The 27,545-nt window shown below is 41.4% G+C and overlaps 1 protein-coding gene across 1 annotated transcript in view; it reads right to left on the bottom strand.

Annotated features, from left to right (window-relative positions):
• Nucleotides 1–27,545, bottom strand: part of TBX15 (T-box transcription factor 15) — a 98,484-nt gene that overhangs the window by 35,117 nt on the left and 35,822 nt on the right. Inside the window, exons 2-3 of the mRNA XM_030869213.2 lie at nt 5,915–6,128; nt 623–724 (exon numbers count right to left, since the gene is read on the bottom strand). Coding sequence (XP_030725073.1) covers nt 623–724; nt 5,915–6,128 — 316 coding nt within the window. The remainder of the gene's footprint in view (nt 1–622; nt 725–5,914; nt 6,129–27,545) is intronic.

The raw sequence follows: 27,545 nt of genomic DNA, 5'->3' as shown, positions 1-27,545 counted from the left end.
CTCGTTTCAGACAAGAACTATGTGTAAGGCACATGGAGACTATGTTGGCTTTTAATGGCTTTGAAGGAAAGTTATTTAACAAACTTGTTCACAACCCATTTTAATGAACAAAAATTCCCCTTAACTAGATGTTCTTCTTGAGGTCTTACCCAATTCTCCCATTCTTCCCCTCCATCATCCACAGGATAATCCCTCAGATATATGATTGAAGGTACTGTACTAATCCACTTCTCCTCCCATTTTCCAAAATAAATCATCTCAACTCACTTAGTATTTCACAAACCAAATCATTCAATATGTTAATCACTTTCAGTGTTAAGTGAGTTCGTTTTAGGCTTAAGATCCATTTGACTTTTGCTGCTCTGGCAGACCTTATCCAATCCCACTCTTTAGAGAGATGTAAGGAGGATTCCAAACCAAACCATTACTGGTCTAACTTCCTACCTCTAGTGACTACTTCCTGTCTGGTGTTCTGCCACAGGCCATTGGCATGTCCTCCATCCTTGTTCCTTATCCAGTACATTGTACGGTGCACTGTTAAAATGCTTCATCTAATGAGTTTATAGAACCATCCTGGGATACTGGTGATGCCCACAGTTCCACATCTCAGAGTCATCCTTACCTGTATCTTTTATTGTCCACAGGTACAATGTCCATTGCTATGTAGTACTGCTGGTGTGGATCCAGGCCAGTGATCTTCACTCTCATGGCAGGAAACATCCTCCTGTGGATGGGAATAATGTAGGAAGCTCAGCAGTCAGAGGGGGAGAAGTAGCAAGAGTAAAAGCTTGATGAGTCTCTTAATAGGAACGCTAAGCACACAAAGTCCCATATCCTCTAATTCTCAAAGTTGGCTGTTTTTTTTCACTTTGGAAATTATCACTGTCAAATATGCTGAGGATTTACATTGCTGAAATAGCACCTCTTCTTAACTTAAATTGAACTGTTTGATTATTCATACACTTAAAGACCTCATACCATAACTTGTTTTATAGTATTAGTTAATCTTTAACGTGAGATAGATGGATAGACGAGAGAGATACATAGATAGAATGTGTGTATATACATTTCCTATTAGACTATAACATTCTTAAATATACTTATACTCTTATACTTAATATACTTGAATAACTTATATTCTTCTTATTCCCCAAGTAGCTTGTCACAGTTGATTGTATTAATCATGAAATATTTTCTGATTGAGTCTATTTGAAAATGACCACTCTAAAAATAATATCTCAAGAAAAGAGGAAAAAAAGGAACGTGCTACCAGTTCCCAAATGAAGGACCACCAAAGTCTTTTTATTTTTATGCATAAAACTGTAGAAAAATTTCTGCAATTTCTCAGGCTGTCAACGTGTCTGTCAGAGGAAGGACACCGCAGAATAGGGAGCAAATACCAAATGAATTCTAGTGGCCTCTGGGCAATACCTTGTTTCTACCACAATGGCTTGTTAAACTTGCCAAAGCAAGCGAGGTCAGGATATGACACTTTACAACTACTCTCATAATTGAAGAGGAGAAGAGGGAGCAGCCCCACAGAGGTATTGAGTTTCAAGGAGACTAAAACAAAATTCACCATTCTTCTTTAACCGTAAGAAAGAAGAAAAACATCAAACTCTTTTGCATGTCGTGAATTTAGGAACCAGACATGAGAAGTGCTTGGTTCAAAAATTTGGATTGCCCTGAATGTGCTCTAGAGTACTTGTACACAAAATGCTGCATTAAGCTTAACCATCTGGGGCCAGTTAGTTGAGCTGGGCAGAGCACGGTGCTAATGAGGTCAAGGTCACAGGCTTGATTCACATATGGCCTAATTGGCTTTGCTCCATTTCACGGCCATAGACCATACCCTGACCCCAGACAGCCATCTTGCAAGTGTGCACTGGTTGTTTACATGACAGGCTTTCTGTGCTAGTCACACACTCTACTACTCAACAGAAACAACTCAAAAAGCAAATATCCTCTGGCAATAGATTGGTGACATCATAATCATATTTGGGGGGAAAGCACAGAGGGACCACAGACCTTCAACAGGGATGATGGCTAATTCTTAAATATTTGCAAAGAATAATATATTACCAATTCTTTCCCACTTTATAACTTTTCAGAAGCTTCTATTGGTATATCATTTTAGATTTTCTTTCTCTACCCTCACAAGCTTAATTAGAAAGCCTTATATTTTATTTTATTTTAAATGTATTTATTTTTGGCTGCGTTGGGTCTTTGTTGCTGGGCACGGGCTTTCTCTAGTTGGTGCGAGTGGGGGCTACGCCTCATTTGCGGTGCGCAAGCTTCTCATGGTAGTGTCTTCTCTTGCTGCAGTTGCAGAGCACGGGCTCTAGGGCATGCAGGCTTCAGTAGTTGCAGCACATGGGCTCAGTAGCTGTGGCTCGCCGGCTCCAGAGCACAGGCTCGGTAGTTGCGGCGCACGGGCTTAGTTGCTCTGCCGCATGTGGGATCTTCCTGGACCAGGGATTGAACCTGTGTCCCCTGCATTGGCAGGCGGATTCTTAACCACTGTGCCACCAGGGAAGTCCCAAAAGCCTTATATTTTAGTCTTATGGTTGGCTAATGAAATTTGATGGTGTGTTGCTCATAATGACTAAATCTAACATTCACTATAGGTGAGGCACTTTGACTCACATGAACTCTTTCCAAAAACGTAGGAACCTCGGTCTATACATGTATATATAGATCATTAATTCCCGACTTAATAACAATGATTTATGATTGCCCTGTATATATAAATATTTGGAGAGCATCTTGCCTGGGATGGAAGTCCTCTCCCTTGCTATCTGAGATACGAAAATGTGGTTCCTCTCAGCCATGTAAAGAGGCTGCATTACATTGAAAGAGATAAATTTATTTTCTTGATGACCTTAAAAAAAGGGGTTAAGATGTTTTTAAAGTCAATACCTGTTTTGTCTGAAACACTTATATGACCTTGAGTAGAGAAGCTACCTGTCTCTTTTCAGAACTCAGGTTCTAAAATGAATGAGCTGTGTGGCTCTGGATAAGCCATTTAACCTCACCATCTAGAAAACAGAGGAAAGGAACTAAATAATCCTTAAGGTGACCTTTTGCTTTAACATTCTCTGACAATTCTTAAAATCTGACCAAAGGTGCTCTTTCTTTTTGTCAGTATTTTAGCACAGAATATCAGGTAATGTCATAACATCCTAGAGAAAAATTAATCTTTCATATTCATAAAATGAGATGTGTTTGGTTTTAATTTTATGCCTAAATTTAGGCCAATTCTTTTGACTTCCAAACCCGTTTATCCCTACAAACACCTCTGTCCATGGTGCTGATCATGCAGGTTTTGTTGGTGCATTCAAAGATTGAGGGCTCTGTAGACTACAGTAGTTCTGAATCAACGGGATTATACTTTGGGATGTGAGAAGAAGTAGGTGGTGACTAAGATCTTCTGAGAGGGAAAAAGAGCAGAGAGTCATACATAACTAACAGTAACTAAGAAAATGGATATTGGGGCTTCCCTGGTGGCGCAGTGGTTGAGAGTCCGCCTACCGATGCAGGGGACACGGGTTCATGCCCCAGTCCGGGAAGATCCCACATGCCGCGGAGCAGCTGGGCCCATGAGCCATGGCCGCTGAGCCTGCACGACCGGAGCCTGTGCTCCACAACGGGAGAGGCCACAACAGTGAAAGGCCCGCATACCACAAAAAAAACAAAAAAAAAAAGAAAGAAAATGGAAATTGGAGTTAAAACTGAAAAAGACACTACATAGGAAGAAAAATGAAGTGAAAAGGAAAGAATCAACTTGGAGGATGGGGAGGGAATGAAAAAAATTCACAGAAGAGGAAGACTTCTTTGCATGTTTCTGAGTGGTTCTGGAATTACCTGAGCAGAGTTACTGGTAGCAACAGCAACAGCTGAGGCACTCCAATATGGAAGCAATGAATGTAGTTTCTAAACCTAAATAAAGGGATATGATTAAAGAACAAACTGTTTGTCTGTGCTGGGAATCTCTGGATATATTCAGGTATCAACATGAATTTGTGAAGGCAGAGATATGGAAAAGTAAACATTGCAGAAAATCATGAAATGAGGTCACAGGAGAATTGTCAAGGAGGTGCTCAGGTAAACTGAATTCACTGAAGCGCAGGGAACAAGGGAATGATATCAGGAACAAAAGTGACTAAAATACATAGACATAATAGTAGTAAGTAAAGACCCAAAATAAAAACTGGAAAATCTTACAGACAAAAAAAGTAATATTTCCCCTCTCACCAAACCAATGCCCTTGCCAAAAACTAAGAAAAAGAGTAAACACTTTTTCCTTGAATTGCTGTTTCTTTCCAAGTCATATCTCAAAATGTAGACTCAAGATGTAGACTGAAACACAAGCAACAAAAAAGAGACGGTTTTTGAAAGTGATTCTGGATAAACAACAAGGTCCTACTGTATAGCACAGGGAACTATACTCACTATCCTGTGATAAACCATAATGAAAAAGAATATAAAAAATAATGTGTATATGTGTGTGTGTGTGTGTGTGTATAACTGAATTACTTTGCTGTACAGCAGAAATTAACACAACATTGTAAATCAACTATACTTCAATTTTAAAAACAAGAAATTCCGAAAAGTAATTTTGAAAGTAATTCTCCTTCAAAATTGTTCCTCCTAAGAAGCTTTTTAATGGTTTTATTCTCTACTAAAACTTAAAGAAGGAAGAGGGTTTACCGAGGAGGATGAAAATGAATAAGACTTCAGGTTCATTTTAAGCTCACCTTTTTGTGATATATTATTGTATTGAGAGGTTTCTCTATATGCGTTCAAGTGAACTAGACCCAACCAAACTATGCTTTTACTTTAAACGTCTATGTGCATGAAGACAGCTTATGATCAATGAGGTGAGTCTTTTTGGTCTCTGTGATGTGAGACAGTGGGTTGACTTTATAAATATGAAAGCACTATAATTATTTTAATTTCAGTGAACTATTCCTATATACTAATAAACTCAGTCCAAATTTATTTTGATTTAAATCATTTTCATTTTAAATCCAAGGGGCAAAAGCTATAACCATTTCTTAACAGTGCAGACTTACAAACAGTTGAGACAATTGTTTTGGAGCCAAACAGATTTGTGTAGAATTCTGGAGCTGCCCTTTACTACCTGTGTGGCCTTAGTCAAGTTAATTAACCTCTTCCAGCTTTTGCATCCTCATCCATATACGGAATTATCACATCCTACCTCACAGGATTCCTGTGAAGTTTAAATAATGAAATACATGTTGAATATCCAGCACAAAACAGATACCTAACCATGAAAAATTTAAAGATACCAATAAAGGAGTAGCTTAATTAACAGTGTTTATTTCAAGAGACGCTGTGTTTTTAAAACTTTTATCATCCTACATAAATCATTTTGCAAGAGTTTCCACCAGGTCCCATTAAAGTAATCACATTTCAAGCCAACTATAAAACACAATGGATCAATCCGCAGGGCTCCAAAAATGCACCAAGCCCAAATTTTACCAAAAACAAAATTCTTACAAAAATACCTGGCTGATTTAAATGCCTTAGAAGATGCAAGCTTTTTCTCTTGAAAACATTGGTTGGTGAAGTAACACTTGCTTTGGAAATCTATTGTTTGACTGTTATGCACCATGGATCTCCAGTATTAGCTGGAATACATTTGCAGGCAGAAAATGTTTGTGAGGGTAGAGGCGATTTAGGTTTGAGTGGTCCTTGGAGGAAAATAGCAAAATCACAGTAAACACAAGAAAAGCACTTTATCAAGACATCCAGATGCTGAAAAGTGAGTGTGAGTTGCTTTGGCTGCACCAATGCTACTACCACAAATAAGTGAAAAGAAAAATGTAACAGCTCCTACATTTGTTTTCCTGTTCTTCGAATGTGGCTCTGCAAAGGAACTCGTCCTTACCTGCCTGCTTTGGTGATGATCATCTCGGTTCCAATGTCATGGAACCTCTTCCAGAGGTCAGCACACTGCAGCTCCACCTGAATCTCCTCCATGGAAGACATGGCAGCAGGCACAGGGCCTGCAGCACCAGGGCCCAGGTCAGCGTGAGTGTCAAAGGAGCAGGAAGACCGCTCAGTGATCACCTCAGAGTCTGAACCAGTGCTCTGCTCGGAATCTGCAAAATAAACAGTCAAGACTTAGGTGAGAAACTGCTGAGCTCCCACCACACCCCTGGCCCTAAAAGATGGAGGCAGGGTAGGGAGCACGATGGGGTGGGGAGAGGGGTGAACAAAAGGAGACTTAAAGCTGGGAAGCTCCGGAGCACAGCACTCAGCGTATTTTATTATTTTTTCTTTATGGTTTGTTTTTGTGATTTATGACCTTCTTTCAGGTTTCGTGTTTCCAACATGACATCTGGCATTTTAGTAAGTTTTAGCAACAGCTGAAGAAAATTGGTCCACAATAGGCAACATAAAGAGTACTAATGTCACCATGTTGAAGGGAATGAAGCCAAACTGGAGCAACAAAATAGACAAATGCCAAATTTTAAAAATAATAATCATCACAGACTATAGCTGCAAATCTAGATTAGACCATTTAACTTGGGGTAAAAGATTCAATGCTAACAACAATGTGTTCTTTAATTCCATACCACTCAGCATCACTGTCCTTCAGTCAGTTATTTTTAAACACAGTGAGTTTTCCTCCATTTATATATCCTGGTCATCAAAAGTAATGAAAAGTTATTTGGGATCTTCAGAAACACTTTGTTGTATACTTGAGTAAATGGCTTTTCCTAAGTCTAATCAGGCCATTTTGGATGAAAAAAAAAAAAAGTCTGTTGTGAGGCAAGGATGTAAGCATATGGAAAAAGTTACCCAAGAAGGTGGTTGAAACAAAGGGAATAAATGAGTTTAGGAGACACCTTGATTGGTTTCTGAAGTATGGGCAGAGGGGAGGGTTGATCCAAACAGGAAGGTAGGATTGAGAGCAACCAAATAAAAAGCTGGCATGCTGGGCCAGATGGTCCTTTCCTCTTTCGTCTTCTGTTCTCATGAAGAGGGGGCTGGTGGGGGGCGGAGGCAGGGGGGATGTAGACCGATGGAGAAACCTAGAGTCAGATCTACTAGAGAATTTTCTGTAATTTTTCAGATTTTTTACTTTTAGAGGCCCTATGCCAAGAAATTTATCTCCTAATATTTTCCAAACTTGGATTAGCTAGTACAGTTTCCTTATGTCACACGATACTGCAAGCCAAGCCTAAGAACCTATTTCTCTAACTCACCCTTAACATCTAGGATTCCAATTGCTTCCCCCATAATTAAATACATACATAAAGAAAGGTTGAAAACAATGATGTCTTACTCTGACAACTGGCTTTTCAATGCTGTCAAAGGTCAGGACCTCTTGGGTACCAGTCCTTGACACTAGCAGGATGGAAGGAGGCTGGGACAGAAAGCCATATCATCTCGCTGCCATCCTCACTAACTGGAGCAGGTTTCTAGGCCTGTGAACAACCCCTCTCATGACACCTTTAATTTTCTTTTCTTCTAGCCCTAGCGTGCTCCTCTCTCAAACGCGGGCAGCATCACTGCTGAAGACATTCAGTACACTGCAGAAGTGAACCAAGCTCCTAAATAACCCGGAAGTCTCTGCCCCAAATCTTTAGTTTATCCACGATCACTGGTCCAGTCACCATCTTCATCAAAAACATTAAAAAGTTATATGACTAGATACTACATGTCTAAGCATATCATTTTATATCTTGGACTAAACTGGAGCTAATATTTGTCTCCTTCAAGTACAGAAAAGTGGAGCTGCTTTTCTAAGGTGAGAGCTGTTGAGTGACAATCAGGCTCTATCCCAGCCTGATGCTATCTGCTTTTCGGTAGCAGAGCCATGATATCCTCACACATTCTCCAAACACAGTAATCTGATCTCTTGAGACATGGATTCCCAAATCCCATTTTGTTTCTGCGATATGCCAAGAGCTCCTCACTTATCACTAAAATTGTGAATTTTTCAAGAACTTCTTGAAGCAAGATTTTTAAAAAATAGTCTTGTCCTACCTTTGGAAGCAAAGTGTTATGAAATTTCCTTACCATAAAGTGCTACGGTTATGAAACAGTTGTAAATAGGCAGGGCCCAGCAAAAATTCTGGACATATAATTTCTCCAATGTGTGTTTAGGAAGGGGGAAAGGAAAGATATCACTGCACTAAGTGATAATATTTTTAAGGTAGACAACTTGAGGTTAGGATTGGAATGGGAACTGTGGCTGGAGATTTAGGAAGTAAGAGACTGCTCTTAACTCTCTATGTCATCTGGAATAAAACAGGTACTCAGGGCTTCCCTGGTGGCGCTGTGGTTGAGAGTCCGCCTGCCGATTTTGCCGGGTTTGTGCCCCGGTCCGGGAAGATCCCACATGCCGCGGAGCGGCTGGGCCCGTGAGCCATGGCCGCTGAGCCTGCGCGTCCGGAGCCTGTGCTCCGCAACGGGAGCGGCCACAGCAGTGAGAGGTCTGCGTACCGCAAAAAAACAAACAAACAAACAGGTACTCAAAATGTAACATTAAATGGATTGATGAATAACCTTGGACAAGTCACTTAGCCACAATGGACCTATTTCTTCATAGTACAATTAAAAGGATTGAACTGAAATCTCTTATAATCTCTTCCACCTCCAATGGCTTAAAGAATGTAAGACTCCTTCCTAATGCAAGTTTCAGTGATAACCCAGGTGACCTCAATTAGAAGCATCAAAAATTTTTTTCTTCTACTTAAAAACTTTTATTTAGGAAAAAGTCCAAAATACATGTGAATAAGTCAAAAGAGATAATCCTTTTCAAAGATCATTATACAAATTGCTTAATTGGGACTTTAGTTCTACGTAACTCAATGGCCAATCATTTGTAATATAGATTGTTAGTTGTTCATGTTTTTTTTTAGGTAAAACACCAAAACCATGATTTGTGAAAGAAGAAATTGATAAGTTGGAGTTTAAAAAACTGTAGAAGCATCAAACTTAAAACCGTCTGGGAAAGACAAGTTAAATGAGAAAAAAGACTGAGAGCTCAAATTCACATTATCATAGGAGTTAAAGAATTGAGTTAGTATTCTGTTTACAGTTTCAATCAAACCCATCAATAAGCACCTATCAGCATGTGGCCCTATATGAGATACCATTCAGATAATTTGAAACAGAATCCAGACCTTGGGAAATTTCCCAGTTAGTGTTGATTAATTATGCATCTACTGAGTGCTTACTATGTACCCAGCACTGTGCTGGATTCTGGGAAATATCTAAGTACACAATGGGGCTCCTCTTAAAGGTATTTACAGTACAAGTGGAAACTGGGAGCATTCACGAATAATCAGAGACCAAGACAAACACTACCATGCAGTTTTCCACACCATGACATACTTTCCTGTATGTCTCATAGGAATTCAGAAAACAGAGGGATCTGAGAGGGCTGGAACATTCCTGAGGAACCCATGGTTACTAATAAAGAAATGGACAAGATGTGGAGGCATAGGCAGTATTTTCCCATGAAGAGGATTTTCAGAGACAGTGATTTGTTTCCCTGGAAATACTCTGTGCTCCTCTACTCTCACTCCCTCACAAAATAGAGTCCAAGTGACTTTTATATACAGAATGCAGGCACCAGCCCTCATTTTCAGTCACATGAATGTATCATGTAATTTTCCATTCTTGATTGTTTCTTAACTTCCATAGGTTGGAAACAAAATTAGTATTATATTTTATATAGTTTGCTTTGAACCCCTAGAGTAATGAGGGTTACCTGTGATATAAACTACTCTACAATACCCTTCAAATAGTAATCTCAGAGTCCACGTCAACAGCCTAGGTAAAAATAAAGTTTAATTCTTTGTAAAATATATTTCTAAATCATAGTTATATAAAATATTTCGGCTAACAAGATCAATTATTTCAGCTATTAATCAGAATGTATAATCAAGTTACCTAAGTCATAAATGTAAGAAATGCATACAGAGCGGGTGGGTTATTTCAATCAGATCAGGTAATCCATTCAGAAATATAATCAGTCTTTTGAAGATCAGAAAACACCTCTGTGTTTTCAAGGTTTTTTCATTCTTGGCAATTTGTGACTTCCTGCCTTCAAAAAATAACCACTAGGAACTCATTTGAATGATCTGGAAAGATTTCTTGGCCATCAGACGTCTCTTGTGAGTAGTATTTTAACAAGGAACGTTTTAGTAAGTCAGAACATAAATGATAAAGTTATACATAACTAAGGAAGTTAAAGAAGAAAACTTTGGGAACCTGCGCTAAGCCAGTTACAAGTCACTGGAGAATATCATGTGACTGACTCATAGGGTCAAACTAACATATCTATTACCATCCAAAAAAAAAATCTCTAAGAAAGAGAATCTAACCATCCATTCGTTGTGTCACTCATTTTCTATCTCTGACCTATTTCATATTGAGAAAATGGATACGGTTAACGCTAAGTTCCCAGAGAAAGTTGAGTTTAGCTTAGAGAGAATTTCAGTTCTCAACTCATACAAAATAGTAGCAATAATAAAATAGTTTCTTAATTTATATTTTACATATTATCTAATATATCCTTCCATTGGATGAGCTAGACATGGCCTATATTTTTATGTCCATTTTGTGGATGAGGAAACTGAGACTAAGAAAAATTGAAAACCACATGGCCTACAAAGTAGGTCTTCTGCCTCCTGAATCAACAATCAGGGCTCCCCAAGATCCTACTACATTCATCCCTGGCCAAAGCAGTCAGCAATTCTGTAAGACCCTTCAACTGTTTGGGCCATCCTTACAACTGAAATAGCTTAACATGTTTGATCTTAGCCAAGTCACATAACTATTCTGGTTCCTATTTTCCTTGATCTTTATAGCACGGCACACGCACATTTAATTAGGGCCGCTATAAAGTCTCTTTTAGGTTTAATGTTTAATGGATGGATTCATAGTACAGCTTTAAGACCACCAAGTCTAACAGCAGGAACCCAACCACGATAAGCTGATTTGGTTGACATGTATAGAAAAAGCCTGAGTTATGTGTTCTCTGACTTCATTTCCACATTAGGGGACTTCCCTGGTGGTCCAGTGGGTAGGACTCCACGCTCCCAATGCAGGGGGCCTGGGTTCGATCCCTATTCAGGGAACTAGATCCCCCATGCATGCCTCACCTAAGAGTCCGCATGCTACAACTAAAAGATCCCACATGCCGCCACTAAAGGATCCTGCCTGCTGCAACTAAGACCTGGCGCACCAAAATAAATAATTGTTTTTTAAATTAGACGTTATTAGAACATATTTCACAGTCTGCCAGGTGATTTTCATCTCCACTTAACTAATAATTTTAAGGAATCATTTTTTACTACAGGTAACAAGGCACATTTACTTTTAGGGCTCTGCTACCCACCAAGAGTGGGGTCTTGGAAAGTCACCTCATTTCACCAAGCCTCAGTTTCCTTATCTTTAGTATTTCCTTATTTTACTATTAGGGTCAAGGAAAAGATACCTTCCTTCTCAAAAATTACATTTATATCTGTATGATAAAGACAGAATCTAATGGTTCTGCTGATAACAATGTTAGTGACTTTGGACAGTGAGACGACTATAAGCTCACAACAACTATCCCAACCAAACAGTTAAGTGCTCACCTATTGAGCACTTACTGGCACTCTGCTAAGACCTTACATACATACCATCATTTAATAGAACAACTCTAAGAGTTATTATTATTACCTCCATTTCAAATATTATTTACAGCCAAATCCTAATTGCATCGGTTCTACCTCCTAAGGATTGCAGGCATATGAAATTATATTTAATTCCTTTTTTTTAAAAAGATGTTGGGGGTAGGAGTTTATTAATTAATTTATTTATCTTTGCTGTGTTAGGTCTTCGTTTCTGTGCCAGGGCTTTCTCCAGTTGCGGCGAGCGGGGGCCACTCTTCATCGCGGTGCGTGGGCCTCTCACTATTGCGGCCTCCCTTGTTGCGGAGCACAGGCTCCAGACGTGCAGGCTCAGCAGTTGTGGCTCACAGGCCCAGTTGCTCCGCGGCATGTGGGATCCTCCCAGACCAGGGCTCAAACCCATGTCCCCTGCATTAGCAGGCAGATTCTCAAGCACTGCGCCACCAGGGAAGCCCCCCTTTAATTCCATTTTTATTCCACCAAACATTTCTGCTTTGTATAGACCAGGTTCTGTATTCATGTAGGAAGACAGACAAAACAGGTTCTTGCTCTGAAGGAGCTCACAATCTGGTAGGAAGGATACAGAAACTGTTAAAGAAGATGGACTGTGATAGGTGCTCCGGCAGATGTATAGGAGCAAAGCGCTACCAGGAGCTTTGAAGAGCAAACAAGCCAATGCACAAGAGGATCGAGAAGACGTCATGAGGTGACATTTGAGAGCGGGCTTGAAATCTATATGCGCTTTATATGAGTTTAATATGAGCAAGCAAAGAAACTATGGGGACAGAATCTCAGGTACTGGGAATAGCATAAGTAAGAACTTGTCATTTTTAGAAAATTACAAGCACACAGATACGGCCAGAGCTTAAAATACATAAGGGAAGAGGGGAGGGGAGATAAGAGATAAGTTGGAAAATCAGGTTCAACGCAATTATACAACAACTTATTTAACATTTAGTATGCGCCAATCACTTTTCTAGATTCTTGAGACATCATCAGGGAAAAAACAAAAATCCCTGGCCACGTGGAGTTTATATTTTAGGAGAAACGTGTGTGTCATAATATGGAGTTTAGACTTTATTTTCTTTATACCAAAGTTTTCTTTTAAATGTAGGTGATGATGGTTTGGTCTTCCCTTCTAGACTATGAATTCCATAAACTGAGTTTCATGCTTTGCCACATCTCCTGAACGAATGATACACGATAGCCTGCTTTCAATGTGGAAGATGGGTGGTAGAAGACTACTGCAGAGTCAGATAAGAGACGTTGAATTTTCTGAGATTAGATGCACAAGCCACTTCCATGAGACTGGACCTCAGCTGTCATATTTTACCCAAGGGAGAAGATAGCTTGAAACAATTAAAAGAGAAAGACCCAAACCAGATGATAATCAAACAATCGTTCTTGTTTTTGTTTCTGCCAATAACTGGGACATGACTACATTGAGTGGTGCCCCCTAACTGATACTAGCAGGGCAACCACTCCTTGGTCTACTTCTTAAGTCCCAAAGTCTCTAAAACCAAGACCCACCCACAGTCATCTCAGGGCTCCCATTCACACCATAGGAGACATCAGAAGCTATAACCCAGGTAGCACTCTCTGTACCAGGCTCAAGTAAATTCTTATTCCCAGAGGACCTCTGCAGTGGAAATGGGTTCTGGGACATCAGATTTTATCAGATAGCTTAGCAAAATCTGGTGATGAAACTTTTCATAGAGTAATTCTAAATACAGCAGAAGCAGAGCATTTGGCACTGACCTGAGTACGCACTGAGCCCACATTTGATACCCAGTCCAGAGCTTCAAGGGAATGAACTATAACCCAGGTTGGATTAAACTAAAATTATGATGATAGCAAACACTCAAATGAGCCTGTTAGATGACTTTAGTAATGGAATGAAGTCTCTGAGCCCTCCATGCCCTCCAAGTTCTATTTGGGAAAAACGGGGGTGGTAACCTGAAGCCTGCAATTCCCATGCCAATAATCCAATTAGGGAGACTGAGAGCACATATCCTTCAGCTGCCTAAAGCACTCTCCACCTGACAACCAGCACCTCTCTCACTGACATACAGAGCACAGGCAAGGACCCAACGTCATCCCTGAGATCTAAGCCTTTTAAAGGGGCTTTGCAAAGAAGTGGCGGCAGTCATTTCTACATCTATTTCTTGTTGATCAAACCAAGGCTCAACGTCATTAAAGGTTCAGCCTCTAGTGCTCCAGCTTGCTTTGAAGGTGGAAGCAAACCAAAGAAGAGAAATAACAGGCACTACACTAAATAGTCTCTATACATTTATATTTAAGCCTCATGCAATTTTCACAGAAAACCCTATGAAGTAGGCATTATTGCTGCCCCTTTATAAGGGAGAAAGCTGAGGTCTGGCAGATGAAAAAGCTTTTCTCACATTATATAACTAGGAGGTGTCAGAGTGGGATTTGACTTAGTCTGACACTAGAGGTGATGCTCTTTCCACCATCAACTGTTGCCCAGGTTTTAGAACTAGACCTGCACAGTTCTGTGCTTCCCACTCTGAACTTGGAAATGCAGAACTCACGTTCAGGCTGCTCGGTCAGAAGATAGCTCTATGGAAACTAAAACATTATCAGTTATTTGGGGAAAACAGAAAATTCAAAGCCAGGTCAGATGGGAATTTACCTTTCGCAGTAGCAGAGCAGTTATGTTCAGGAATATTTTAGGTCTCTTCACTAACTTAACATTATTTAACAAGTAAGAACAAATGTAAAAGGCCCTCTTTTGTTGTATTTCACTTCCTGTTCCCAGCACCCCCCATGTAAAAGATACAAATGTGACAGAGAGATCACTGAAGATCACTGTCAGCGTCAAATCACTCTTTTGCTTTAGCCTAGAGCATAAGAAAAATAATGTTAGAAAGTACTTGGAAGATGTCTGGACTTTGAGAAGTGTGTAATGACAGCATTGAGAGACAACAAAAGGCAGCTGAAGTAGTTCCTACTTGTACATAATTTGGTTTACACAGGCTTAAGTCAGAGTTCAGGGCACAGAAGTGTTTGATAGTATTAAATATATATCTGTACTTGAGGAGAAATCAACTGATAATTATATATATGAAAGCACTTTATAAACAGTAAAGTGCCAAATTAGCAGATAAGATTATATGCCAATGATCAAGGTAGTCGGGAAGGCCAAGAAAAAATAAGGACAAATATGGGTCCTGGATTTTCTAGAACAATCCTAATTTCAAATATTTTATTTCATCCTCCCCAGAAAATTAAAAGTTTTGAGACCAACTTTTGGTTCAGAAAACATTCTTGATGAAAGCACAGAAAATGCATAAATGGAATAGTCAAAAATTGGTCAGAAGCCACGTGGCAATATTCAAATCTAAATACCTCTTGCCCCAGAGGTCCTCCAAAAGTTGATCCTGATGGACTGGGTGGTCTTCAAGATTTACCAGGCAATTTTAGGCCAGTAGCTGTCAACACAAGCCCCTTCACAAGGCTCTTGGCATTTTTTCTGAGTGAATTGACACATTAGCTCATTCCTGAGCCAGTGCTTATTTGCTCTTTGCAACCACAGCTACTCCCAACCTCCCACCCCCACCCCCATCATCACAGCAGCTACTACCATTAACACCGTCAGATGTTTGCCACAGTGGTCCTTTAATTTCCATGATGTGAAAAGGAGGCCTTCCCCCAAAGGCCCTGGAAGAACTTGCCTTATATCGTGTTAGGATATTCTCACTGAGCACCAATAAATAAATAAACCCATGCTAATATGCTAAAGGGGAAGAACTAAGCAGCCAGTTTCCAAGCAACAAGTGTAATTTAACTATGACTTCAGGAGACAGTGCCCTTGGAGGTGGCAATGTCAAACATGTAAGTAGGATAGACATTCGAGTACAGCCAGGAACATGCAATACCCTTCAAATTATGCTCAGGATACCACCAGCTACACTGAGTTTAAAATCTCCCCAACCACTTTGTTATAAAGCAGAAACTAACACACCATTGTAAAGCAATTACACTCCAATAAAAACGTTAAAAATAAATAAATAAAATAAAATCTCCCCTACCTATCAAGCCAAACATAAAGAACCATCTGTTTGATGAATAAAAGAGCTAAATGGCTGGCAAATATAACAACTTCTCCGGTAATTTTCTGAATTCATCCATTCAATCAATTATTTATTTTTTCAACAAATACTAGTTGATTATCTAGCCTGAGCCTGGCAATGTGTTAGGTAATGTGAGGCGCACAAAATTAAATAAGATACGTTCCTACATCCTCAGGAACTTACAAAATCACTTAGGAGACAGGACAGGTTAATAAGTAATCTAATAAAAGTAGAAGAGTCAAAATCCAGCATGGCATAGAGCATGCTGACGGACTGTAATTCAAAAGACCAAGTTCTAAAGTTCATCTCTTCTTTTTCCAACTGTCTAATCTTGAACAAGTCACTTAACCTCTTTGAGCCTTAGTTTTATCATTTGCAAAATGAGGATATCATTAGTACCTACTTTGTGAAATTTTTATGAATCACTAACAAAGTGTGTGTCTGTGTGTTTACGTAAATACTTTATCAGTAGTAAAAGGGATATATGAATGCTAATTTTCATGTATTATCTAAAAGGAGTATCAACAAAATGCTATGGGGGTTTAGAGGTGAGAAGAACTTCTTCCCACCCGGTGGTCTTTTCTGGACCTAATGGAGAGATGTGTGCAAGATGAAAAGGAAGAGATGGGGAAGGAGGAGAAAGATCTTCCAGGAAAAGGGAATTTTATGGCAGAGGCACAGGAGTAAAGTCTACCAAGCAGGTCTAGAGAACAGCAAGTAATTGAGACCACATCTGTGTGATTCCTCTTGTATCCTCAGCACCTGGGACAGTGTCTGGCACCTATCATGCACTCAATAAAATGTCGGTTTTGTTGAATAAATGAATGAATGAATGAATAAAACGTTGTATGTTTAGCAAAGCAAGAGAAGAAACGTGGCCAGAGAAGAAGGCTGGAGCCACATCAAGAATCTTGAATGCTATTCTTCTGATCCTCTTCAGGAGACCACTATATCCCTAGTAATGAGGTGTTTTAATTGAACGCCATGTTCCCAACAAAATCCCAACAGGGTCACCTCTACACATAATCTAAGCTATTGGAATCCCACTAGTTTTCCTTCCATGACCGTGAGTTGGCAAGGTCTAACCCGAAATCTTTCAGGGGCATCAAATGAATTCAGTGACTTCGGTCACTTCTGTGAGTAGCAGTCACAGTCTATCATCTAGAAAATTCTCAATACTAACTCTCCTTCACATGAACCTAAGAAGAAAAGGTGCCTGTGATCACAAGGGTAAAATGAGGAAAGGAGCAAGCCCTTCTACAAGTGCTGGAGCTGGTGATGCTTGTGTGTGTGTGTATGTGTGTGTGTGTGTGTGTGACCTGGCAGGGGATGGGGTGCAGAGATGCCTTCTCCTTCAGGAACAGGATGACTCCTGCACACAGAGCTTCTGCACCCTATAGACCCCCACACAGCAAGCGTCCCTGCTATCTGCAATGAAGTGGGGTTTCCAGAGGAGCTGCCAGGAGGGGGAAAGAGCACGGTCCTTCTTTAGAATCACACAGACCCAGCTTTATGACTTTCGGCAAGTGATTTAACCTGCCTGAGCCAATTTCCTCAATAAAACAGATATGCCCATGGCTCTCAGTAAAGCCCCGGGCACACAGTAGGAGTATATTAAATGTTAGTTCTGTCCATAATTTGGAAAGGGAGGTGGCCACAGGGTTGGATCTTTTCCCAATCACTTGCCAATCCACATCTGAGAGGGAGAAAGAAGGTTTGTGTTCTTTCAAAAGGAGAAAAGCAAATCCTAACAAAGAAAATTTTAAATGTAGAATGGGAAAATATCACATAATGAAGAAAATAATTCAGGGCCTGAAGCAAAATTATCAGAATTGAATATGTTAGAAGGAGAAATTGTGGAAAGGCAGAAGGCGGGAAAAGCAAAGGAGTAGTAAAAATGCCAGCTAAGAAAGCCTGTTTTTGTGTAGGTCTACTCCAGGTTCATGATGGCTGCCATACTAGTTGAGAAGGAAAATGATTAGAATCTGAAAGAAGAGAAAACAGGTTAGACCACTGAGAAAAGATGTAGGCTGGATCTTCAGTTAGGAAATGGGGCCCCGAGAGCAAATTCTAGCCTTCAACAGAGAAGCAGAGAGATCAACCCTGGCTGAAGAAGCAGCCCAAGGGCATTGCTCCACAAGAGGTGGGAAAGACAGAAAAGAGCTGGGGGGCTGCAGGGTCCCCTGACTCCAAATTGACAACCTTGTCAAGAGCTCTCACCCTCTGGCTCAGGCTAAGGAAAATATACATTGAGGAGACAGAAAAGATCTAGTGCCTACGGGAGTCTCCCAAGAGCCTCAAGGTGAGACCTGAGAGTTGTGCATTATAACCTATTTGACAGGTGAGATTACTGAGACTTAGTCAAGGTAACATGCCCAGTGCCACTCACCCAGAAGCATCAGAGAGAAGAAAAGGATCCAGGTCTTTCTTACCCCAAAGCTTGAATTAACCACCATCCACTCCACCTTCAGAAACCCTAAAATAAAATGCTTTAACAACAGAAATGAATCTACTTTTGGGGCAGGGGGCAAGCATTAAGAGTTAAACAAACACTCTGGATTCATTGTGTTCATAGCAGTGTCTGTGTACTTACAATACACCATCCCCTGCTTAAGATGCTTGCCAACCTCAGAAACTTACCCTCATATCCCAAGTCCCCAGACTCCTCCAGGAAAAGTCCACCTGCCAGGTGTCTCTCCTGCCTTCTTTTTTTCCTACAAATCCCTCCCTGGAGGAGAGTGAGTTGTCAAAGGAGTCTAACCTGATGGGAATTTTGGTGATAGCCAAGAGAGTGGAGCAGGGTGAGACACAGCCTAACACTGTCTTCTATGTAAAAGTTGATTTGGGAATCCCGGAGTCAATATTCCTACCTCCATTCCTGACTCCTCGAACCGTCTTGACCAGGTCACTTAATTCCATTCATTCCTCAGCCAACCCCTTGGCCATAGCATGCCTCTGTTTCTCCCCAGGCCTACCTACCTTGAACGGTCCCAATGACCTCTGAAGAAAGAGTGTCCTCCAAGTGTGCTAGCAATTCAGAAACGGACAGCTTCTAAAATAGCTGGTATGTTGTTGGGTGTTGGTTGCCTTCTGAAGGAGTGGTGGTGTCGCAGAGGCAGCAGGATTTCCTTGCCAAAGTTGCTCCCACCCTGCTCCCCGTGAGGCTCTGCACTGCCTCTCCCAATCCCAGCCCATGAAGAGTTCAAGCCCAGGGGCCGCAGCATTTAAGCACTGTCAGAGTTCCCACTCCAGTCCTCATAGTGGTGCCAGTTCAGCATCTGTCATGATGACCCAGCCTGAACCGTATTTAGAAGTTCTGGACACGGCACCATGTCCTGGCCCATCTCAGAGTGACAGGAGATTTCCTGAGCACCTGGGCCTGTGATTCAAGGGCTCCTCCTCCCAGGGAATGGGGGTCAGAAGGACTTTCCTAACGGTCCTCCTCGGGAGGGGACCCATCTGTTGGAGAGTCGATCTCCATCAATATTATTATACAATGTTATTTTTTAAAAAATACATACTTTTTATAAAGCCTGTAAGACATGGCAGAGGAAAAAGAGAAAAGCAGTCAGAAAATGGGTTTAGTGTTCTGTTCACGGACTACTCTTACAAAGATAAATTTCCCTGGAATTACATCCTGGGAGTGCTCAGAATCTAGCAGATACTGCCAGTGAATAGAAAGGGCTAGCCTAGGACTCGGCCTCTAGGGACAGTGTGTAATAATTCACATCATCTTCTTGACAGGCTCTATGCCAGTCCTGAAAGTAGCCTACTGGAGTCCAAAAAAATTTATAAGTGATCCCTGGTTAGCTGTTAACAAAATAAAATTTAATTTATTTACAGTTTAACATAATCTCTGCCAGGCAGGAAGACTGATAATTAAATAACACTAATCGGGTGGGCTTTGAGGGTTACTACACACAGAGTGGGTGTGGGTCCTCAACTCTGCTAGACCACGGGAGAGAGAAAGGCTTTTTCCCAATTGACCCTCAACTCTCTGCCCCAGTGTCCCTGACCAGAGTCCCATGGAGATACCCTGTCATTTAAAAGGCATCACTGTTTGTGGCCTCTCCTCATTTCTGGGCAAGGACCCAACATTCAGAGAATGTGGTTTTAGGATCAGGGCATCTAATCCATTCAAGGATTATTTTTCCCCCCTACTGCTCAAATGGGTGTGTTAATCATCACCTCCCTTTGTTCTGTAATAAATTCAGCCCTGGCTAATTCCAAGCCTCTATGCATCACTAAAGTTTAAAGATGGCGTTTTGACAGGTCAGATATTTAGAATCAATAGACCACCAACCAGTCAAAAATCTTAAGTAGTTTTAGGAACATGTGGAAGTAATTTTTTCCAAGAATTCACAAGTTTGGAGGATGAGATCTTATTGATGGTGTGTGGGCTGTTGTAGATATTAAAGTATTACTTTATATACTATATTCTACGTGTAATCAAAATTGATTTACAGTGAAGGCAGATTTTCCTTATTATACCAAATATTACACATTATCAGATATAAATTACAATGGAATGCACGCTATATAGCATCTTTAAAAGAAACCAATAAAAGACTGAGATAAAATTATAAGTGAATGTGCAATGATCACACATGTAAAATACAAATGTCATAGGCTAGGGAATTTCATAGAAATCAGAATATTTTGTGTGACACTGGCTATAGACCTACATTTTAATTACAATCATCTCAATTGCATGCAGTGAATCTGTTTGTAAAGGAAAAATTATTTCATAAAGTGTTAATTTCTAATTTTTTTACTTTTTAAGAGAAATATTGATTTTAATTCAACATAAGGTAAGTTCTAGTCATCTGTCATCTTTCAGCCTAAAAATTAGCAAAATTGTTGAAACAAGGCACAATTTTCCCCGTACTTGCTACATGGCTCCAGTTATGAAATATATATATATATATGAACATTTTAAAACAAAAATAGAAGTCTGAGGGTTTTTTTAAGTGTATAAAACTCCCACAAAACCTATCAGCACTGTTTCTTATTCTACAAAGTAGCACCAGTAAGAAGAGTAAAGGGTGTTAAAAACCGTTATGACGGCATTTCTGAAATTAGGGATACATTTCTAATTTTTTAAATGAAGAGGTTATTAACCTGAAGTCAATGGATGGGTTTTGGGGGTTTATAGGTGACCTAAAATTATAAGTTAAATTTGTAGAAGCTTTCATTTTTCTGGGAAGAGGATGTATGGTATTCATGGAATTCTCAAAGGAATCTATGACTTTAAAAGGACAAGGACCACTGGTTTAATAGGATTCCTTCAAGTGGGAAAATTGTCTATGTTCCAAGCTCTCTTCTGCTGTAATGTAAAGCATTTCCCCTTAGCTGGATATTTCCAATGGGAGAAATATTCAAAAGAATATGACACAGAATACTAGTGGCGCATCCTAAGAGAAATATATTCTTTGTCTCCCTTACGAAGACAAAGCGGTTTCATTTTCTGGGACTGTTAAATGGTCATATGGGACCGCCCCAACTTTCTCTGTATGGGCCCTTATTTCCTATCTGTCTTTATTTTAGCCACATATACATGCATGTGTAATTTTTTTACTGTAATTCATAACACATCATTTTGGGAAGTAGGGAGATTAGAAATTATCTTTAAGTGAAAGAAAATGGGGCTTTTCCTTTAGCCTGGCTACTTCTATTCTTTCGTACTCTCTCAGTGTCCTTCTCCCTGCCCCTCAGAAAAACCTCAGTGGCGCAAGAATCCTGGGGTCCCCAGGCTGTTTCTCCTGCTGTGTGCCAAAACCAAGCAAGCTTGCTGCTGTGGGACACACAGTTCAGTCCCCACACCAGGGGTGTGCTCTCAATCCATGGTCTCCAAACCTCAGAAGAAATCTTCCTCTCCCTCCACATCCCCCACCCCTGCCCTGTGTCCTCTAGGGCAGCACCTGCTTCTGGCCCTGGAGCCAAGAGGCAGCTCCTCAGGGAAAGCTGGACGAGGTGAGTAGCTGACGCTGTCCTCAGCAGGACTGCCAAGGCTTTCCTAAGGGCCACGGCAACCAAGCCTGCCTGCGAGAACATTTTGATGAGCTCAGTTTGTTTGCTACCGCGAACCTCCTTGCCCTCACAGTCTATTTTTACCATGTTGTGACGCTGAAGACTCTGCTGTCATTAAAGCGAATGATAAATAGAGTAAACTGTCCATTATCTATTGTTCCCGAATTATCAACGAGAAATCACAGTACAGTTAGATGCTAAGTACATCTTACTATAGTCTGATCCCCTGTTAATCAAAGTATGTTGCATCTTATCACCGATCAAGCAAAATAGCCCACCCTCTAGTGAGGCAAGCAGATTCCTTCTTTAAATGATCATTTATACTCCATTCCAGGAGATCAGCTCTATCACGTACCCCTTTATATGGAGGTCACGAGGCTGTAGGATAGTTATTATAGCCATACTGCTTTAATCATTACCAGTGACAGGAGGTTTTGTTCAATCCAATGGCGAAATGTCTTGTCCATAGGCCCATGGAATTCCCAGACCTGCATCAAAGCTGGCCTTCTGCTCCCTTCGTGTGAAATGAAGGCCAGTCCCAATGAAACCTCAGGTTTTCCATAAAGTTACTCTGCTTCTCCAGGGTCCATCATTCCTGTCTCTTTGCTCTCCAAGCCTCAGAGTAGCTCTTCTCTCAAAGCCTGCCTCACTTCTTTGCCCCACAGAGTCACTGTTGTGGCAGGACTCAACAATGTCTACAACCTTCTTTAAACTCTGCAAGGAAATGCTTAATGAAGGATCCTGCCTTGATTCTCATTTCTTTTTTTTTTTTTTTGCGGTATGCGGGCCTCTCACTGTTGTGGCCTCTCCCGTTGCGGAGCACAGGCTCCGGACCCGCAGGCTCAGCGGCCATGGCTCACGGGCCCAGCCACTCCGCAACATGTGGGATCTTCCCGGACCAGGGCACGAACCCGTGTCCCCTGCATTGGCAGGCAGACTTTCAACCACTGCGCCACCAGGGAAGCCCGATTCTCATTTCTTAAAAGGACCTTGTTCAGAGGAACTGACTTCCTTCCCCTCCAGAAAGATCCTACTGTGGTTTGGGTTAGGATTGCACATCTGGATTCAGTTCGCACAAAACTGTTTATCTCTGGCGTTAGATGTTCTGCTAACTTAGTCTTTAGAAGAAAGAATATGACATGTTTTTTGTCAGCACCTAAACTAAACTACCTGTGAAAGACTTCCTTCTTGTCATTATTTACAATTTAATGATGAGCCAAGATGGTCCATGATAAAATACATCCCCCTAGACAAAGCGGACAAATGAGTTTTAACTAACCTATGTCAACTCTGGTCATTTGATGGGAGATCACAAAATTGAGGAGTATGAGGCCCAATCCAAGCTTAGAAGAAGAGATTGATTAGTGATGTCTGCCATGGGCACAGAAGTAGGGAATAGCAGCCCACATGTTACATATTCACTATCATATTCTTTCCAAGGTTTCTACTGAAATGCTGCCATGCATGAATTGCAATGCTGTCCCTCTTATCTGTTTTAAGGGAATAAAGGCTATTGTATCATTGTTCGTACTTTGTGTCATTCTTTCCAAGTGGACCAGGTTTTCCAGAGGCAGCAGATAGGCCACTAATCTTTCTCCTTTACCAACAAGGTCATCATGTTAGCAAACGTCCTCTGCTCTGACACAGTTTTGGTTTTAATGGCGAACTAATGTCTTCATCAGTATCTGTGCTATTTCACACTTCATTTCCGTCCCTAACTCTTGGATGCAAACCATCCAGTCCTGGTGATTTACTTTGCGAGAGTTTCTTTCAAGTTAGTTTCCTTCTCTAGGGATGCCACGCAAGCATTTTCAGGGCTCCAGCGGGGGAGCACCCAGCCTTGAAACATCAGCATGTGATCAAGTCATTCAAGAAAGCCAAAGGCCTTGGCAGGGATCTGACAGTGAGGCCCTTAGCTGAGGCCTTCGAGTCTGAGGGTAACAGAAGCAGCTGCTAGTTGTTCTGCTTCTCAGTCAGCACAGTGGCTCAAGGTGGTCCAGATCATCAGAACCAGAGAACTGTGAGCAGACGGAAAGAACACAGATGCTTTGAAATTGTGATCCACAATTCAAGCTGTTTCCAGAGCTCTCAATGCATTTCACAAAATCTCCAAACACTCTCAAGGTAAGAATGGTCTTAAACTTCTTTTCTATGTCCTATAGTTGCTGCAATCATCCAACCCAGACTTCTCTAAAATAGTCCTAATTTCAGATAGTTCATTCTGTGGTCCTTGAAATACATTTGCATTTAAAATGTAAAGATAGGAGATAATATCCTAATATCTTGCTTGAAAAACCATCCCTTAGCATAAGTACACAATAAATACTTTACCTTTGATTTAATACATACTGGCCACAAGGCACAGCTGGGAGGAGTGAATAGGGAGGGTGAAGAAAGGAGTGTCCCGATTTCAAAAAGTCTGTAAAGGATGGCTCTTACGGAACAGAAACAGAAAGTATCCCTCTACGGTAAGAGTCACACAGCCCTGGGGGCTGTGCACACGTGGCTTGTGGAGAAGAGGTTTCTCTGCTGAGGTCTGAAGCTTCATTGGGGCAGGGCCATGTCTGACTTTTCTCTACAGGGAGGGAACACGAGGGGCTGAGGATGAAAGACCCAGGATGAAGCTGGCTAATGCCAAGACCCAGTGGCATAAAGAGGACCTCTCTCTTCACGCGTCCTTGGGGCAGAAGCCCTCATGATGTGGTCTCATTTGGGGCCATAAAGATAGATTAAATGAGGACCACCGAAGTACCTGTCAGTAGCAGCAGAAGTAAATATATAAGCACCTTCCTTCAGAGCACACTCCAAATATCCAAGGCAGAGCTGAGGCCTTCCAGACAAGCCTGAGCTGCGTGACCTCTGATGTGGCTTTGCTGTTACTGTTTTGTTTTTGTAAATGAATATCCAATACTTATACCTTGATAACTGTGAGACTACCCCTCACCATTCTACCAAAGGTAAGCTTTAATCAGAGCACCCGACAGAGCTCAAACAGCATTACCAAGAAAAATAAGAAAAGACAGCTTCAGTTTCTCAAAGCTTGCTGGTATGAAAGCACAATGTGCTTCATGTTTCTCATTGGAGGAGCAGGTGGGTCAGTCTCAACATCAGCCTGTGACCTTGGTTCTTTGCCAGATGAGGCAGTGAAGACGGACAGGAAGGCTGCGCGTGTCGCTCTGAATAGGTGCCGCTGTTTATGACCCCAGAAAGCAGCACACACGAGCAATTTTGATATGCAACAAATTTAAACTTTTAAGAACAGATAGACTCATGAATTCAGATGTCATCCAGCTATATGCAGTAAGGGCAGATTACTCCAGAAAACAAATGACTAGAAGTAAATTTCGTCAGTAATGTCACAAAACATTGGAATAAATTTCCTTGACAGCAAAGGTTCTCCTTAACCAGAGACTAACAATGTCCAAGTTGCAGCTGTCAGAGGATAACAAAATAATGAGGAAAAAGTTCATCTCCCAGCAGTAGGAGATACTGGCCCCAGTTGGCTTGGTATCCTAAGTTCTTAGCAGAATCCCACATTGAGTTCTGTGGAGTACCACACACAGGCTACTGCTAATGTGAAATTCCCCAGAATAAGAAGCAGGACGTCTCTCTGCTAAGGAATAGGAGTAGCCTGTGTCCTCCTACTTCTCCCAGCTGGAGAAGGGCCACTGGAGGAGTTTTGGGGTAACTGTAACAACAGTCATTGGCCCTGAGCCTGGGGCAGCAGATCTGTGGAATCCCAGGCCCTGGTCCTCCCCTTCTGGCTGGCAGGGTCTCCAAATGGCTCTTGAGCTCTCCTTGGCAGTCATTACAGTTCACCTGCTGCAACCGCAGGTGCCATTTTCTGCTCGGCCTCATGGACATTGTTGCAACATCCCATTGTCCCTGATCCCGTGTGCTGAAAACTGAAGGTCACCACTGACCTCAGCCAAAATTGCTTCCTGCTCCCACCCCTGCCAATCTGTACCACACATTCCAAAGGTCACCAGCCCGATGTCAGTGCCCCCTGTCCCAACATGGGCCTTGCTGCTTCTCCAGACTTACAGCCCCTACAAGGTCCTCTCTCTTCCCTGTGCCACCCCTGCTGCTGCAAGTGTGAGAAGGCCCTGTCCTCGCCAGTGTTAGAAATCTGAATGTGACTCTTCAGCAATGCATTCAGCTGGCAGGAACGTAGGGCTGGGGTGTAAGATGATACAAGTCTAAACAAGGAGTGCAATTTTTTTTAAGCGATATTACATGCTTAAAACCAACCATGCCTTCAAAACAAAACAAAAACAAAAACAAAAAACAAACAAAGGGGGTTTTCCTGGTGGCGCAGTTGTTGAGAGTCCGCCTGCCGATGCAGGGGACACAGGTTCGTGCCCCGGTCCGGGAAGATCCCACAAGCCGCGGAGTGGCTGGGCCTGTGAGCCATGGCCGCTGAGCCTGCATGTCCAGAGCCTGTGCTCCGCAATGGGACAGGCCACAGCAGTGAGAGGCCCACGTACCGCAAAAAACCAAAACCAAAACAAAAACAAAAACTAACCATGCCTTCACAGATTGAAACCAAAACTCAATTCTCAATTATTTTATGTGCAAGTTCCACTCTCACCCAGGGCTCTGAGAGGCAACAGTCTTAGGCCCACTGTTTTTAAAAGACCTTTTACAACCCTGGAGCCAACCATCAGTTCCAGGTGTTTAATCCCTCTGTCTCCTGGTAAGCCTGCCCTAACATAGGCTTAAACGCCCACAAATGCCCAGACTGGGCACCCACATGAAGTATGGCTGAATTTCGCAAGTAGGCTAGCCCTAGGAAGCTCAGCAAACAGAATCACAGCTACACTTTGGCTCCCGGAAAGCTGACAAGGACTTTTTCCTTGGCTAAGAACCTGCACTAGAGCCCACAAAAGACAGAAATTGAGTACTTCTTTTACTTGAAATTCTGTCTCAGAAAACCAAGAGCAGGAAACCACCAGGAAAAGGCTGTTAGCACTTGAAGCAACGGTACATCTCATATTTAGATCTACCCTCAGCTCAGGCCTCTGAGCAGTATGAAATAGAGAAAGCAGCCACAAAAGAAGGCTGGAGAAAAGGGGGGCATTTCATTTAAAAAAAATATAGACCCAATACTGACATTTTTTCCATATTACAAAGGACTGGGTTCTGGCCTGTGGACAGCTGAGATAATACTCTTTAAAAGTGGATTTTATAAAAAAAATGAATTAAAGCCACTGATTCTAATTATAAAACACATTTTAAAATTCAGTTTCATTATTTCACAGTTCACACCAGAATATTTCAGATGGGAATGGATGACACACGAGAAATGCCGAGTGCTTATAACATGTATGATGTTACACATGTGGGAATTATCTGAAACCAATGTCTTCCTAACCCAGCACTAATGTTTTACACACAGGGTTGTTTCAGTTTTCTTTTCCTCCCTCCCTTCCTCTCTCCCTCCCTCCCTTCCTCCCTTCCTTTTTAAGTTTACTGACCTTCACACTCAAGAAAGTCAACAATTCTCCTCTTTCCTAAATGAAAACTTTTAATGAATTTTGGTGAATACTTTCTTGCCCCATACAAAAGTAGACATTATTTCAGCAGATCTGAATTTATTCTAAATAAACACTCTAAAATTAACGGGCCAAGCAGTTATCTTTATTTGCAGTGGGAGTGGACTTAACATGAATATTGTAAGCTGTCCATAGTGGCCCTTGCCTACCTTTCTAGGTTCTCATAACCAGGAAGACCAAATAAAGCCCGATGTCCTATTCCT

This window comes from Globicephala melas, chromosome 1 (assembly GCF_963455315.2).
Source record: "Globicephala melas chromosome 1, mGloMel1.2, whole genome shotgun sequence".
In the NCBI taxonomy this organism is placed as follows: domain Eukaryota; kingdom Metazoa; phylum Chordata; class Mammalia; order Artiodactyla; family Delphinidae; genus Globicephala; species Globicephala melas.
The sequence above is the reverse complement of the archived record's forward strand: the minus strand, read 5'-3'. Positions and strand labels throughout refer to the sequence as shown.